Source organism: Ailuropoda melanoleuca, chromosome 4 (assembly GCF_002007445.2).
Source record: "Ailuropoda melanoleuca isolate Jingjing chromosome 4, ASM200744v2, whole genome shotgun sequence".
Lineage (NCBI taxonomy): Eukaryota > Metazoa > Chordata > Mammalia > Carnivora > Ursidae > Ailuropoda > Ailuropoda melanoleuca.
The window spans coordinates 15340814-15354695 of NC_048221.1; the positions used below are offsets into that span (position 1 = coordinate 15340814).

At 53.3% G+C, this 13882-nt stretch overlaps 2 protein-coding genes across 10 annotated transcripts in view; one reads left to right on the plus strand and one right to left on the minus strand.

Annotated features, from left to right (window-relative positions):
- Window positions 1–13882, minus strand: part of FYCO1 (FYVE and coiled-coil domain autophagy adaptor 1) — a 75344-nt gene that overhangs the window by 23147 nt on the left and 38315 nt on the right. For 5 of the 9 annotated variants that reach the window (XR_004624670.1, XR_004624671.1, XR_004624672.1 and 2 more), the window contains 2 exons: window positions 11635–11773; window positions 9185–9280 (listed from right to left, as the gene is read on the minus strand). Coding sequence is in view for 4 of the 9 variants with exons in the window: in XM_034658176.1 (XP_034514067.1) it covers window positions 9185–9280; window positions 11635–11773 (235 nt within the window). In the remaining 5 variants the exon portion in view is untranslated. Of the gene's footprint in view, window positions 1–3014; window positions 4132–9184; window positions 9281–9304; window positions 11417–11634; window positions 11774–13882 lie in introns of those variants that run through there. The other 4 variants (XR_004624673.1, XM_002912829.4, XM_034658177.1 and 1 more) reach the window with 3 other exon arrangements.
- On the plus strand, window positions 1382–6576 carry CXCR6 (C-X-C motif chemokine receptor 6). The gene is made up of 2 exons (XM_002912759.4): window positions 1382–1500; window positions 4708–6576. The coding sequence occupies exon 2, from the start codon at window positions 4708–4710 to the stop codon at window positions 5752–5754; it is 1047 nt and encodes a 348-aa protein (XP_002912805.2). The 5' UTR covers window positions 1382–1500; the 3' UTR covers window positions 5755–6576.

Consider the following 13882-nt stretch of genomic DNA (forward strand, 5'->3'; position numbering starts at 1 on the left):
GGATTTGGCTCATTGTTCATCATCCGTCGGTCCCCATGTCCACCCACCACCTGTCCAGAGGCACACACTCTACAGAGCCTCACGGCTCCTGCCCTCAGGGAACAGCTCATTCATTTGTACGAGTGTGGTGGAAAGGTTTGAACTAGCCCATTCGAAAAAGCCTTGAAAATCCACTAGTGGTCTTCAAAGCTTCAACTAGCGCCCCCTGGGAGAGCTCCACGCTCAGTGAGTGGTGCAGGGTGCACAGCTAGACAGATGCTGGGGGCTCCAGGGACATGCATGCTCTCAGGCAAGTGAGCTCATCTCTCGACCCTTCTGCTTACTCATTTGGAAAGGCTGATGGCTGGATGGCTAGATGGGAAGCACCCAGCACAGGGCCTGGCTCCCAGTGGATCGGAGTGCTAGTCCCTAGGTCCTGGGGTCATGCCTGGTCCCCGCTCCCAATGCCTGACAGCCCGCCCTTAGGAAGAGCCATAGGAGCTGCTGTGCCCAGCAGACACGCACTGGCTGAGACGGGGAGCGGGCTGAGTGGGGTGCAGAGTCAGGGGACAGGGGTCTGGTGAGTCGGCACGAGGGCAGCTGCTTCTGGGAAAGCAGAAATGGAGTTCATGCCTCTACCGAGCAGCCCTTCCCCAGAGGGGAGGTGCTGGGGAATGTGAGCCCGGCAGGCATCCCTCCAGCTCCTGCCTTCTGGGGCCTTCTTCCCCAGAAGCATCAGCATTGCTGGGGCAGGGAGTCTGACAACTAGAATGGTGCTGTCACCCGGTGGTTAAGATCTGGGGAGTTCCAGGAGTGGGGACAGCCTCAGGGAACCAGAGGACTCCGAGTCACGTGGGTGTAGGGCTGCATCAGGCTGACCCGTCCCCAAGGAGCCCTCCGGTGCCCTAGCAATGACGACAAAGACCTGGGTTTGTTTCCTGGAAGCGCCAGTTTTTAGCTGTGTGCACGTGGGGCCCTCGGTGTTTTCATCTGTAAAATGGGGCAGTACCTACTCTGTAGGGCTGCTGTGAGGACGGGCTATTGTGCGGGAGCGGCGTGCATACCTGGAACCCAGACCCCAGCATGGGCTGCACACTGGTCCAGGCCCTGACGGCTCCAAAGAGACATGACTAGCGAAGGAAATAATGTTAGGGTACAAATGTCACCATTCTCAGTGGGCTGCCTTAGCCAGACCTACTTATTGCTCCCCTTCAATTTACAAATAAAAACCCTCTGAGGTCCTGACAGGTGGTCATGTCCGTAGCCAGGCAGCAGGGAGTGCAGGACAACAGGGCCACTGCCTCCTATCTCTGACCCCCAAATTATGTGGGTGCAGGCTGGTCATGTGGATTCTGATGAACGAGGCAGGGGTGGGTAGGGCTGGGTCTCTTATGATCACCAACCAAGGGCTCTCAGAAGACAGTCAACGGAAACACGGACCACATCACAGAGAGACAGAAGCAGAACTTGCTGCTTCGAACAAGCTCATTTCTGGGACAAAGCGACAGAGCCTCTCCGCTGGTGAGTCATTTGTCTTCTTGTTTGTGGCATTAAAAGGCAGGTACAAACCTCAGGTTGCTGGGATCCTCTGATCCCTGCCTGCGGGTCAGTGTGGGGTAAAACGCCCAGGCTTTAGAGCTTGGCTGCTCTCGGTTTGAATTCCACCTCTGCCCCACAACTTGAGAACTGTGAAGTGACTTCACGCGGTTCTGGGCACAGAGTAAAGTGCTCGTGAGCCAAAGGTATTGGCAGTGCCCTCCCGGGGAGACGGGGAGAGTCTAGCCACTCGCCACATCTGTTCGCTGCATAATCTGATTCTTGGTTTTCGTTTCCTTTGCATTATAATTTAGAACACAGGCCCTCAGATAGTTGTCTCTTTTCTTTTCCCGATGTAAGTCAATATACCATTGCAAAACCTTGGAAACGATAGAAAAATGTAAAGGGAGAAGGGGAATAAGTCATCACGAATTCCACAGCTAGAGGTAAACTGCTGATAAATTCTGGGCATTTTTTTTTTAATGTTTTAAAAAATAGAGTCAAAATTGGGGTGCCTGGCTGGCTCAGTCGGTAGAGTATTTGACTCTTGATCTCAGGGTTGTGAGTTCAAGTCCCATGTTGGGCATGGAACCCACTTAAAAATATATATATATATATATGTATATATATTATATATACATATATAATCAAGATTACATAGCTCATCATGGATTCTTTTTTTTTTTTTTATTTGGAGGGAGGGGCAGAGAGAGATAGGGAGAGAGAGAATCTTAAGTTCCCCATACCCAGCACAGAGCCCATCGCGGGGCTTGATCTCAGGACCCTGAGATCATGACCTGAGCCGAAACCAAGAATCTGATGCTTAACTGACTGAGCCCCCCAGGCGCCCTATCATCGTGGACTCTTAAACAAGGGTCCAGAGAATATGCGGCAGAGGGACTCAAAGGGCTCGCAAGCCCTCAGAACTCCAGGCATGGATGCACGTTACTTCTGAGGAAAATGTCTGAGGTTTTAGGACACTCTCAAAAGGGTTTATGATCAAAGACAGTTAAGGATCACGATCAATTTTACATCCTTTCGGTCGTGTACTCAGTGTGACGGTAAGAGCCACGGCTGACTGTGCACTTTTACTTTGTGCTGTCGCTGCTGTGAGTAGTTTCAATGTAGTGCACTCTCCAAAATCACTTAAAGCACTTCCCACACATTTGACTTATGTTCTATTTAATGTCTAAATTGCAATTTGCTAATTTATTTATTATCGGACATTTACACTGCTTCCAAAGTTGAATATATTACTTCAAAAAAAAAAAAAACACCAAACAAAACCAAACTGCATCAATCAACACGGAACTCTGGCTATTCAAGATAAAGAAATGAGTGATTTTAACATTTCTAGAAGGGAAACTAACTTTAAAAAAAAAAAAGATGTATCCATTTATTTGAGAGAAAGAGAGACAGACAGCACGATTGGGGAGGAAGGGCAGAGGGTGAGGGAGAGAGAATCCCAAGCAGACTCCACGCTGAGCAGGAAGCCTGACGTGGGGCTCGATCTCACAACCCCGAGATCATGACCTGAGCCAAAACGAAGAATCAGATGCTTAACCGACTACACCACCCAGGCGCCCCAAAGGGAAACTCACATTTTTAGTCCTCTATCTGCACAGAAGTGTGCGGTCCCAATCTGTTAGCATAACTCATTACAAATGAATTTGCAGGGGCCCTTCGAGGAAATGCGTCATGTGAGTGTAAGCATGTCAGCAGCAGCCATAATAGGATTTTCTTATGAACAGGCAAGAGTTAAGTCAGCCCATAATGGAGATTTGATATGACTCTCAAGGAAAGCAAAGCCACTCATTCCATAGTCTAAGCATGAAGCGGTAACATATCCACTCTCATCTGACCTACTTAACCCAGCAGCCCGCAGAGCTGGTTGGGGCCTGAGGACTACAGCTGGCCTATCACCCTTACACATCTCACATTTTGCAGTCTAAGAGCAGGGCCCTTTCACTGAGTAGTCTTATCCCAGAGGTGAGGTCCTTCCTTGGAGAGAAAGGGTGTCCTGTCCCCACGAGGACGGAGGGGGCAGCGTGAGGGCTGATACCACCTCCAGTCAGGACAAGTCTTCGAGTTGATTAGAAAGGAGACATGATCTCTCCTTGGATATGCCCTTGTCTGGCCAGTTGACATTCTGACTTTGCTAAACCAAATGCCTGTTTTTCTTGAGACCTTTTAAGGTCCTAGCAGGATATGGCACTGAGTCACCAGAAATAAGCCACTGTGTGCTAAGTATCTGCAGGTCAGTGGCCTGGCACCCTGCCACAGTCAGCCCTGCTCCCACGCCAGAGAACCTGCTCCCGGCCCCCCTGCAGCAGCCCACCCATTTCAACCAGATCTTCCACTTGTTAAAGGAGACCCCTTGAGCCTAAGCTGCTAGTCACATAAGCTAAAGTAATGTTCCCTTCTGGGGAAGATTCCCGAAGATGGGGAAGTCTTCCAGAAACCAGGCTCTGGTGGTGGAACAGGGCACGCCAGGCGATAAGGGGCAGGCTGGGCCGTGCTGTGAGGAGAGCTGCCTGATGCCCTGGCCGCGGCCGGCTCCGTCACGGTGCTGGGTACCCAGGCGCTTTCCGTGCTTTGTTTCTCCCGCATCTAAGTCTAGGCAGTGGAGGGCAAGAAAAGACAGGATGGGCTGTCTACCCAGGCAGAGAAGTCCTGGTCATCCCCCAAACCCCTTCTGGTCCCCAGAAGTCTCCTCGATGGACTCCCCCTAAAGGGGGGGCTACTCGCCTTACCGTCCACAAAGAGCAGTACAGGGGTCTAATTTAACGGAAGATGAGACACAGGATGGGCAGACGAAGGCAGGCCTGCCACTCCAAAGTGGTTCTGTACTTCCAGAAGGACACCACCCCCACTCTACCACATGGGGGACCTTTGCTTTCAAGACCAGCTGGCACAGGATTTTCTGGACTGTGAGTGGGGTCGGTTATGTGTTGTCTCCCAGGTGGGTGAGAGCCTTAGGATTTTAGGGCTAATTAAGGGTCCCTCATCCTATCTGAGCCATCACCGCTCAGCACGGGCTGTCTCAGTACCGTGGACTGCGCTGTCCCTGAGCAGAATGGAGGTGGGTTCAGGAGATGACGATCTGCCCCCTAAAAGTGGGGCAACAGGACTGTGGGAGAACAGGAGGTGTCACTCTCAGCCCCGACTCTGATTCCTGTGTTTGCCTCCCAGATGTTCACAAGAACGCACGCCATGGAGGAGGACGACTACGTCGACCCCGCGTTCTTCAACACTTCCAGTAATGGCAGCCAGGAGCACGAACGCTTCCTGAAGTTCCACAAGTTCTTTCTGCCCTCCATGTACCTGGTGGTGTTCGTCTGTGGCCTGCTGGGGAACTCTCTGGTGCTGGTCGTCCACATCTTCTACCAGAAGCTGAGGAGCCTGACGGACGTGTTCCTGATGAACCTGCCCTTGGCCGACCTGGTGTTTGTCTGCACGCTGCCCTTCTGGGCCTACGCGAGCATCCACGAGTGGGTCTTCGGCAACGTCTTGTGCAAAACCCTGCTGGGCATCTACACTTTGAACTTCTACACGTCCATGCTCATTCTCACCTGCATCACCGCGGACCGCTTCGTTGCCGTGGTTCGGGCCACCAAGGCCTACAACCAGCAGGCCAGGCGGATGGCCTGGGGCAAGGCCATGTGCTTGGTCATCTGGGTCATCTCCTTGCTGGTTTCCCTGCCGCAGATCATCTACGGCAACGTCCGCTCTCTCGACAAGCTCATCTGTGGTTATCACGACGAGGAGATTACCACTGTCGTGCTCGCCACGCAGATGACACTGGGGTTCTTCCTGCCGCTGCTCGCCATGGCTGTGTGCTACTCGGTCATCATCAAGACCCTGCTTCGTGCCCGAGGCTTCCGGAAGCACAAGTCTCTGAAGATCATCTTCCTGGTGGTGGCTGTGTTCCTGCTGACCCAGACGCCCTTCAACCTCGTGAAGCTCCTCCGTAGCACGAGCTGGGAGTACCACACCATGACCAGCTTCCACTACGCCACCGTCGTCACAGAGGCCATCGCCTACCTGCGGGCCTGCCTTAATCCTGTGCTCTATGCCTTCGTTGGCCTGAAGTTTCGGAGGAACGTCTGGAAACTCATGAAGGACATTGGCTGCCTCCCTTACCTGGGGGTCGTGAGTCAATGGAAGTCTTCCGAGGATGCTTCCAAGACTTGTTCCGCCTCTCACAACGTGGAGGCCACCAGCATGTTCCAGCTGTAGGGCTCTCCCGGGCTTGGAGTGCTGCTTGGGAGCTTCCGGGAGCACGGCTGTGTGCTCTGGATGCGACGAGGAAGGCTTTGTTTATGGCTTGCGCATTCTCGTGGAGAAGTCACCCAACCCTGCGGCCGGTATGGGACGCTGCTTCTCGGGCACGAACACCTTCTGTCCTCCTCTTGAACACCCAGGCCTAAAGCTCAGTGTGTGTGGGCCAGAAGCTCTGAAAACCGGAAGGGCTTTCCTTCCTCTATCCCCAAGAACGCTGGCTCCAAGGGAATGACAATGGGACCCTGAAGACGTTAGGCTCTCCTTCGTGGGGATGGGGACTGAACACTGAAGAGGGGAGCATGGCCACACAGCTGCTGAGGGCACGTGATACTCCAGGCTCCCCAGCTCAGAAGACGCCTCTGGCCGCTGGGAAGCCAGGAGATCAGAGCAGCCATGAAAACAAGTGCTGGGCCCCCGTGGCTGGGCCCTCGATCACCAGGTACCCGACCGAGAGAACAAGTTCTGCTTCACCTTGGGGCTGGGCCTTTATGGAGACAGACACTTACGTTCTCTTCGATTAATCCTGGAAGGAGGACCACCACGGAACATGAATGGGCCCAGTCAGCTGAGGATTCCAGGGGTCCACAGAGTGTTAGGACAACGTGCAAAGCAGAGTTTAAGGCGATCGTGAATCCAAGCGGCATTTCTGAAATGGAGTCTTTAGTGGGTCTGCTCATTTAAAAACTAAACTGTCCAACGCCTGATATACGCACGCACATATAAATCATGTATTAGTGTATAGAGAATACAAACACGCCTGTATCAAATAGCATATGATTTTCATGACAAAAAAATAAAAACTATGTTTGTCCTTAGGCACATTCTGCTTTCATGTCATATGCCTGGAATATACCAGAAGTGATTACTTATAGGCTCGGAGCATAGGAAGCGAGTTAAAACTGTAACCTTCCGAGGCACTGCTCGATCAAGGAAATGGACTATACCAGTGATCACTCCCTCACGGTGGCTTTCAACCTCCTGACCAACATGGGAAGTACCTTCGTGTAACCTCCATAATATGATCACAGGATGAGGCAACGCTAAATGCCAGACACCTGGGTACGTTTATTAGATCCCAGCGATCTGCTCGGTAGGTTAAGTTGCCTTTTTGGCTCATGCTTCACAAAACCACTCACCAAAACGGAGAGAGCTGATCGCCAGCCGTGCAAGTGAGGGCACAGGGTGGTGGGCCAGACCAGGCTTAGCAGCATGGCTCTGGGGTCCGGACTGACCGGAGTGGAATCCTAGCTCCGGCTCTCACTCGTTGGCTAGACCAGTCGGTACTCTCTTTAACCTCCTTTGTTTTGGTGAGACACGGGCCGTAAGGGTACCTGCCTCTGGGGGCTGGCGTGGGGAGGACCTGCGATGGTGCGCACCAGACACAGCCAGCGCGGTGTGCATTCGGGGGCGGGAGGGCTGCAAGGACGGTAAGGGCAGCACGACAACCAGCGACCCGCGGAGGCTGCAGGTCATCCTTTGAGAGTCGGCAAGGCGTGGGAGGGTGTGCTTCGTGCCTCCAGGGTTGTGTGGCATGTCCCCCACACCCTGGTCCAGCTGCGCAGAGGCCAGGCCTTGCCGGGCCCACACGACCCTCCTGACTGTCTCCCACTCGTGCCTAAATGCACCCATGACAGCAGCCGCCTCACCTGCACACAGGCCACACGGACCGAGGGTTTCCTCGCTCAACACCATCTGCCCTTTCTATGGTGACAAGGCTGACCTTTCTCGTCTTTAGACACAAAATAAACAATCCCCCTCCCCCAAAACATACAAAAAACCAACCAGGAAAAAAAAAATACTAAACGGGTCTCAAAGTGGGAGTTCCTGTCACCCTCCTTTGTGAGCTCATCTTAAGGTTTAGCACATCTGAGAGCCGGGCCACCAGCCCCTGGCTTCCACAGAACGAGACGGAGGCCCCACCTGGAAAGGAGGACGTGAGGAGGTGGGGAGCCGGGGCCCTGCGGTACCTATACACGTTCCCACAAGGGAAGCGGTGTGGTGTGACGGACACAGCAGGGCTCTGGGGTCACTCAGACGCTGGCTCAGTGACTGCCCAGCTCTGTGCCTCCTTGGGCAAGCCAGTCGGCCTCCCCAAGCCTGGTTCACCACCCGCACCACACCACACGCTCCCTCCAGGAGCGCTCAGGAGGCCTGCACTAGGAGCACCAAGCTGGGGGCTGCCCGGCCAAGGCAACAGAAGGGCAGCTGTGGGGCTGCTGGCTTCTCCCTCACCAGGTGCCTGCCAGGCTGAGCCAAACGAGACCAGGCACCCAGCAGGTCATGCCCCGCCCCGGGCCTACGTCATACGCCCTCTCCAGGCTCCCTGCAGGAAGGCCGTGCCCCTCCTTCTACAGCTTAGGAAAACCCGGGACAGCACAGCCGTGAAATCTTCCTTTACCTTCTCTGCATCCTCAGTCCCTCATCATCCCTGTATCTCCGGGCCCTTATCTGCCACACCTGAGAGTGGGTATGTTCCCAAGCCCTCCCCTGGGTATACAACATCGCCGCCAACAGAGGCGGGCACAGCCCACACAGGTTACAGAAGGCTTTTACGTCCTGACTTTGTTCTGTCCGCATAACAGCCCCAGGAAGGACAAGTTCCCAGCCTCAACCCTGCTGGGCTCCTCCCCTTGACTCTGCTCACACATGATGGGGTACAGGTAGGGGGGGACTGCAGAAGGGGGCTGGGCTGCCTTGTGGGTGGCCTCAGGGTCTGAGGGTAAGCTCCTCCCCCACCATGCTCCTAGCACTTTGGGGCGGGCGGGGGGTGGTTAGAGGCCCTGGACGGCCACGCGCCCTGAGACGTGGTGAGCCCAGGTGATTTCGGTAGGCATTCTGGACTGAGGCACAAAAGGGCTAAAGCTGCCCCTGTGGGCAGCGGGGTGGAGGAAGGGCAGGGAGCACGGGGTCCAGGAGCGGAGGGGGTGCTCGCTCTGACCTTCTCTGCCAAGGGCCCCTCTAGGCAGCACCTGTTCCGGGGGCCCGGTCCTCTATGGCCTGGGGTAACTCCCAACGCCGTTCAGTGGGAGGCCTGGCACTATCATCCCCACTTTTCAGGTGAGGAAACTAGTTTAGAGAGATGAACACCGGCTGAAGCTCACACAGCAGAGCGAGGGCTAGGGCTCCAGTGAGCCGCCTCTCTCTCTGCTGGCCGACAGACGTTTCCTGCAGCGGATGGACTTCAGGTACCCGCCAGCTCTGCAGTCATCATCGAGGGCTGGGTTACCCCAAGCACAAGGTGGCTTTCTAACCTTAACCATCCTTACCATATCCTGTTCTCGTGTTGTTTCTGAGACGCAGGGATCACATCTCCCGGCTGGCGACAAACCCACCACATCCCCCGCAAAGCACTGGGACCATGAAGTTACAGTCATAAAGCGATTACCGGCAAAGGGGCTCTGAGGCGCAGGGACAGTCTCCACGAGTTTGGCTCAGTATCGCTGGGCATCTGAGTGGTCTTCCTTGGAGACGGACTGGGGTGCTAGGGACCAGGTACAAAGGGCACAGCTCAGCCCATGACCCCACGATGCACATGGAGCATCACAGACACAATGAGCCTCCATGGAAGCTTCCCAGGCTCCCAGGCCCCGGGCTCAGCGCTTGACTTCACACAGCCTGTTTGGTAACGAGAAGGGGAGGCCAGGCTTGGGTGGAAGATAAGCAGAGGCCAAGGGACCCAAGGCTCAGCTCTGCTACTGGCTGACAAGAGCTTTCTTTCTGTCTCTGCCGGCCACCTCAGGCCCGAGCACACACTTGGTCCACGGAGAGGCCTCAGGGTGGGCCTGGAGGAGTGCGGGGAGCAGATGTGAACACGCATGTCTGGAGGGCTCTGAAGAATGCCATCTTTTCTCCCCAGGTGAAGGGCTGTGCTTCTGTTTCTTGCCACCATCCCAGCTCTGAACACGTGGGGGGTCGGGGGGCAGTAGATCGGGGGTGTGGGGACCTCTCCCTATCCCTTCCCTGTGCCAGGAGGGGCAAGGCAGACAACTTCATTAGCCCAAGAATGCGTCCATGTGGGAAGGAGTGGACACGGGGCAGGCTTCTGATGGGTAGATGGGGAAGTAGGACCCAGAGAAGAGAACTGAACTCTTTAGAATGGACCTCTAGCCCGTGGACAGAGGGAGGGCCTCTGGGCTCAAAGCCTCGTGCTGACACTTACAGCCATGTGACCAGGAGCGGCTTATCTGGCCTCCAGAGGCTTCCGCAGCTTTACCTCCTACGCCTGGAAGGGATGGGCAGGGACTGAGCAAGGCCACAGGCACAGGGAAGGTGCCTGACAGAGTCACTTTCAACACCACTGCCACCAAGCAGCCTTCTCTCCTTCGGGGATTTGGACACACATGCTGCTTAATCCCTTCTGGCTCACTTCTCGCTTTGGACTTGCTCATTTCTTTCTCGAAGTTTCCTGTCAGGGAGGCTTACACAAATCCAGGGCTCTAGACCACTCACGTTTCCTCAGAGTCCTGGTGTTTCTGACTGGCCTTAAACTCAGGAAGAAAAAGAACGTACGAGAAAGCTACCAGTGACACTGGGGTCTTCCCTAACGCACAAAGGTGGTGCTTGAGGGTTCAGGCCCTTAGCTGACTGGGAGGGCGGGCTCTTCCCCGAACAGATGGAGCGCAGGGACTATATGCTGGCAGTTTCATTTCCCTGGAACACTTCCCAATTTCCCAGGACCAACACACAGGTATCTGTCAGTGGTCAAAGTGCTTTCTGTTTTTGTTCTTACTGGGAAAGGGGAAGGTGAGGGGTCACTGAGGCTCCTGCCCTGCTCCCTCACCACCTAGGCACCTGGCAGGGAGTACAGTGGCCGGGTGATGGTGGCACACTGGCTCAGTGCTGCTGGAACAGAGCAGGCCCTGGGGAGAACACTGTAGGCTGTGCAGTCGGTGGGGCGGGGTGGGGCGCTTCAGGAGGGGGGGTAGGGGTTCTGGGAAGGAAAGGGCGAGGTCCAAAGCTGAGGAAGCAACAGTGCACAGGGCTGCAGGGCTGGGTGACTGTGCTGGCACTCTCTGTGAGGCCACGACAGGAGAGTTGTCACCCTCTCGTCAGAAAACAGGGGAGAGGGGAGGGATACACTTAAGCCTCAACGCTCCTGCCCCGAGAGCAGAGCTCTGTGGGGATTAAATGTATCTCCTCCCATACGGCAGAAATCCTACTGATTAATCCTAGCCCTCCTGAATTCTGGGCAGAAGAGACAGACAGAGATCTCAACGTGGGTGTTGGCAAGAGCGTCATGAAACTCCGCAAGAGCGTCATGAAACTCCCCAAGTGCAGACAGAGTGGGTAAATTCTTTCTTGGCTTTTAAACAGCCAGGACTTTATTGTAGAAACTGCATTTAAGCACGAACACCAGGGGCTGAGAGACACTAAGCGAGGCTGCCGTGGGGGGTGGGGGCTTGGCCTGTCCCTACGGGTCCCCGGCCACAAACTCTTGACGTTCCGGTGTGGTGGCACTTTGTGTGGTTCATTCCTCACAAATCTTGTTGGAAAACGGATGAGAGGGCCGGCGGAGAGCAGGTACTAATGGACTGTCAGGACACAGAGACACCCAGGGGCGTGTACGCACAGCCGGGCGATGGTGTGAGGCAGCAGTGAGCAGGCAGCCGTCTATGACCCAAGGAGAGAGGCACCAGGAGAAGCCCACCCTGCCGACACCCTGGCCTTGGCCTTCCGGTCTCCAGAACGGCCCTGAGCACTGTTCGGAGGCACTTTCCCTTAAACACAGACAGCCGATCCTGCTTCCAAAGTCTCACTTTCCCGGTCCTTTAATCAGAAGGCACAAGGGGCCAGCACCCGAGGAGCACGCAGGAAATAAAGGCGAGGCCTACTCACTGTTCAGGCAAGTTCGGGTCAAGGGAGTCGCTTTCGGTGGGTGTTTCAGGCAAGGAGGAGCCGGACTCCTGGATCTGGCACAGCTCCTCATCTGTGATGATGTCAAACACGGCATCATCTGGCGGCCTGCAGTCAGCGTCTACACCGGGGCCACGGAGGCAGATGGGGAGAGAAGAGACAGACACAGTGATGCGCAGGACAGAGAGGGCGCGCTGTGCGGGATGGGCTACCAGGACATGCCCTCAGGGCCCACTCGACCTACAGCTATTCTGTCTGGGTGTGAGAGAAATGGCTGCCAGGACATTCCCGAAAGTAGCGGGACTACAGGTGAAACTGCACACAACCTGCAAGATTTGTCTTAAGCTCCTCAATCGGGCCTTAAAGAGATTTCAAGCTCTTACATGTTCTCTGAAGCCTCTTATTTAGAAGAAAAAAAAACCTATCAAATCCTTATTAGGCAAAAACCTAAAAAAAGAATAAACACACTTTGTGCTGCTGAGTCTCGCTCCCTAAGACACAGACACGGCTTACTTTCGCCTTTTTGAACACCAGATTCTGTCTGACCTGCATTTTCACCTCCATCCACTGGGGAACCTCCCTCTATTCAAGGTGACAGCGACCACTGTGCCTCTGACCAGGGGCCTGGTGTCTGACTTTGCAGGCCACTCAGGAGGAAGGAGGCCCTTTGTCCACTCCTGTGCTGGCCACCCACCTAAAAGTACTCTCCTGCCTATGTCACGGAAAATGTAATGGTAGGCCTGAGGTGAAAAAAAGGCAGAGAGGAGGAAAGACAGAAAGAAGGAAAGACAGAAAGAAATATAGACAGACAAGGTGACAGGAAATGTCAGAAATCAAAACAAGTGACCTCAGTACTCTGCCACAATGCCACCCTTTGTCTTTGCTGGAACACCTGCCGTGAGTCAGGGCAGGGGAGATTCCTGGACGGTTTACCAAGAACAGTTCATGTGAGCTACAAGTTCCCAGCTGGCCCCGCCATAGGGCTCCTGGGACAGGCTGTGCTTTAGATGGAACATCCTCTGTCTGAGGCCTGCATAATGGAGGGCTTGAGACACAGGCTGAGAAATGGGACCAAGGACTGATTTCTTTCCATATGCCCAGCCACACTTCTGAACCTGCCTTCTGAGGCTGGCAGAGGGAAGCAAGGAGGACAAGTAAAGAAGGGACAATGAGCATCAGGAGAGAAATCAAAGAAGACTTATATGGAGAGCTATACTATGTTCATGGATTGGAAGACTCAATTTTGTTAACATGTCAATTCTCCCCAACTTGATCTAGAGACTCAATGTGATCCCGATCAAAATTTCACTAGGATTTCTTATAGAAATTGATGATTCTAAAATTATATGGATAAGCAAAAAACCTAGAATGGCCAACACTTTGATAAAGAACAAAATTAGACGACCTGCGTTACCTGATTTGAAGACTCATTAGGAAACCATGGTGATCTCAACAGTGTGGTATTGGTGAGAGAAAAGGCACATGGATAAATGGAATAGGACAAAAGTCTGGATACAGACCCGACCCAACTGATTTTTGACAAAGGTGCAAAGGCAATTCTATGAGAAAAGAACAGATTTTTCAACCAATGACGTTGGAACAACTGGACAACCATATGCAAAAAAATGAATTTCTATGCGTATCTTGTAGCACAAACAAAAATTTAACTCAAAATGGATCATAGACCTAAAACTATGAAATTTCTAGCAGAAAACAGGAGAAGATCTTTGTGTCTTTGGGTTAAGCAAAAATAGATATGATACCAAAAGAAAAAAAGTTGATCCGTAAGGGAAAAAAATTGGAATGGACTTCATCAAAATTAAAATCATCTGCATTTTGAAGAACATTTCTGTTCTTCGTAAGAAAGTGAAAAGAGGTTTTTGGTTGGGAAAAAAGTATTTGTAAACACTTATGTGATAAATAACTTCTATCCAGAATATATAAAGGACTCTCAAAACTTAGTGATTAAAAAATTTTTTTTTAAATGGGTTTGAAGAAGATACAGGAATGCTATGCCCAGTACATTCCACCATCCCTGTCCTTTGTACCAAATACAAATAATGGGGTCTGCCAACTTCCTTGATGATCCAGTTAAACAAAGGAACTAACAGTATCTCTGAAGGCTGGCTGACCTGCATTCAGGCAGAGGCCAAGGAAGAGTCCATAGGGACCAGCTGCAGGAGGTGGTGATGCTTGAGCAAAGACAAGACCCTGCCATCTCGGCTCTGCC

Excerpts from the sequence above, each read along its gene's own strand:
- CXCR6 (XM_002912759.4), top strand. The coding sequence starts at position 4,708 with ATGTTCACAAGAACGCACGCCATGGAGGAGGACGACTACGTCGACCCC.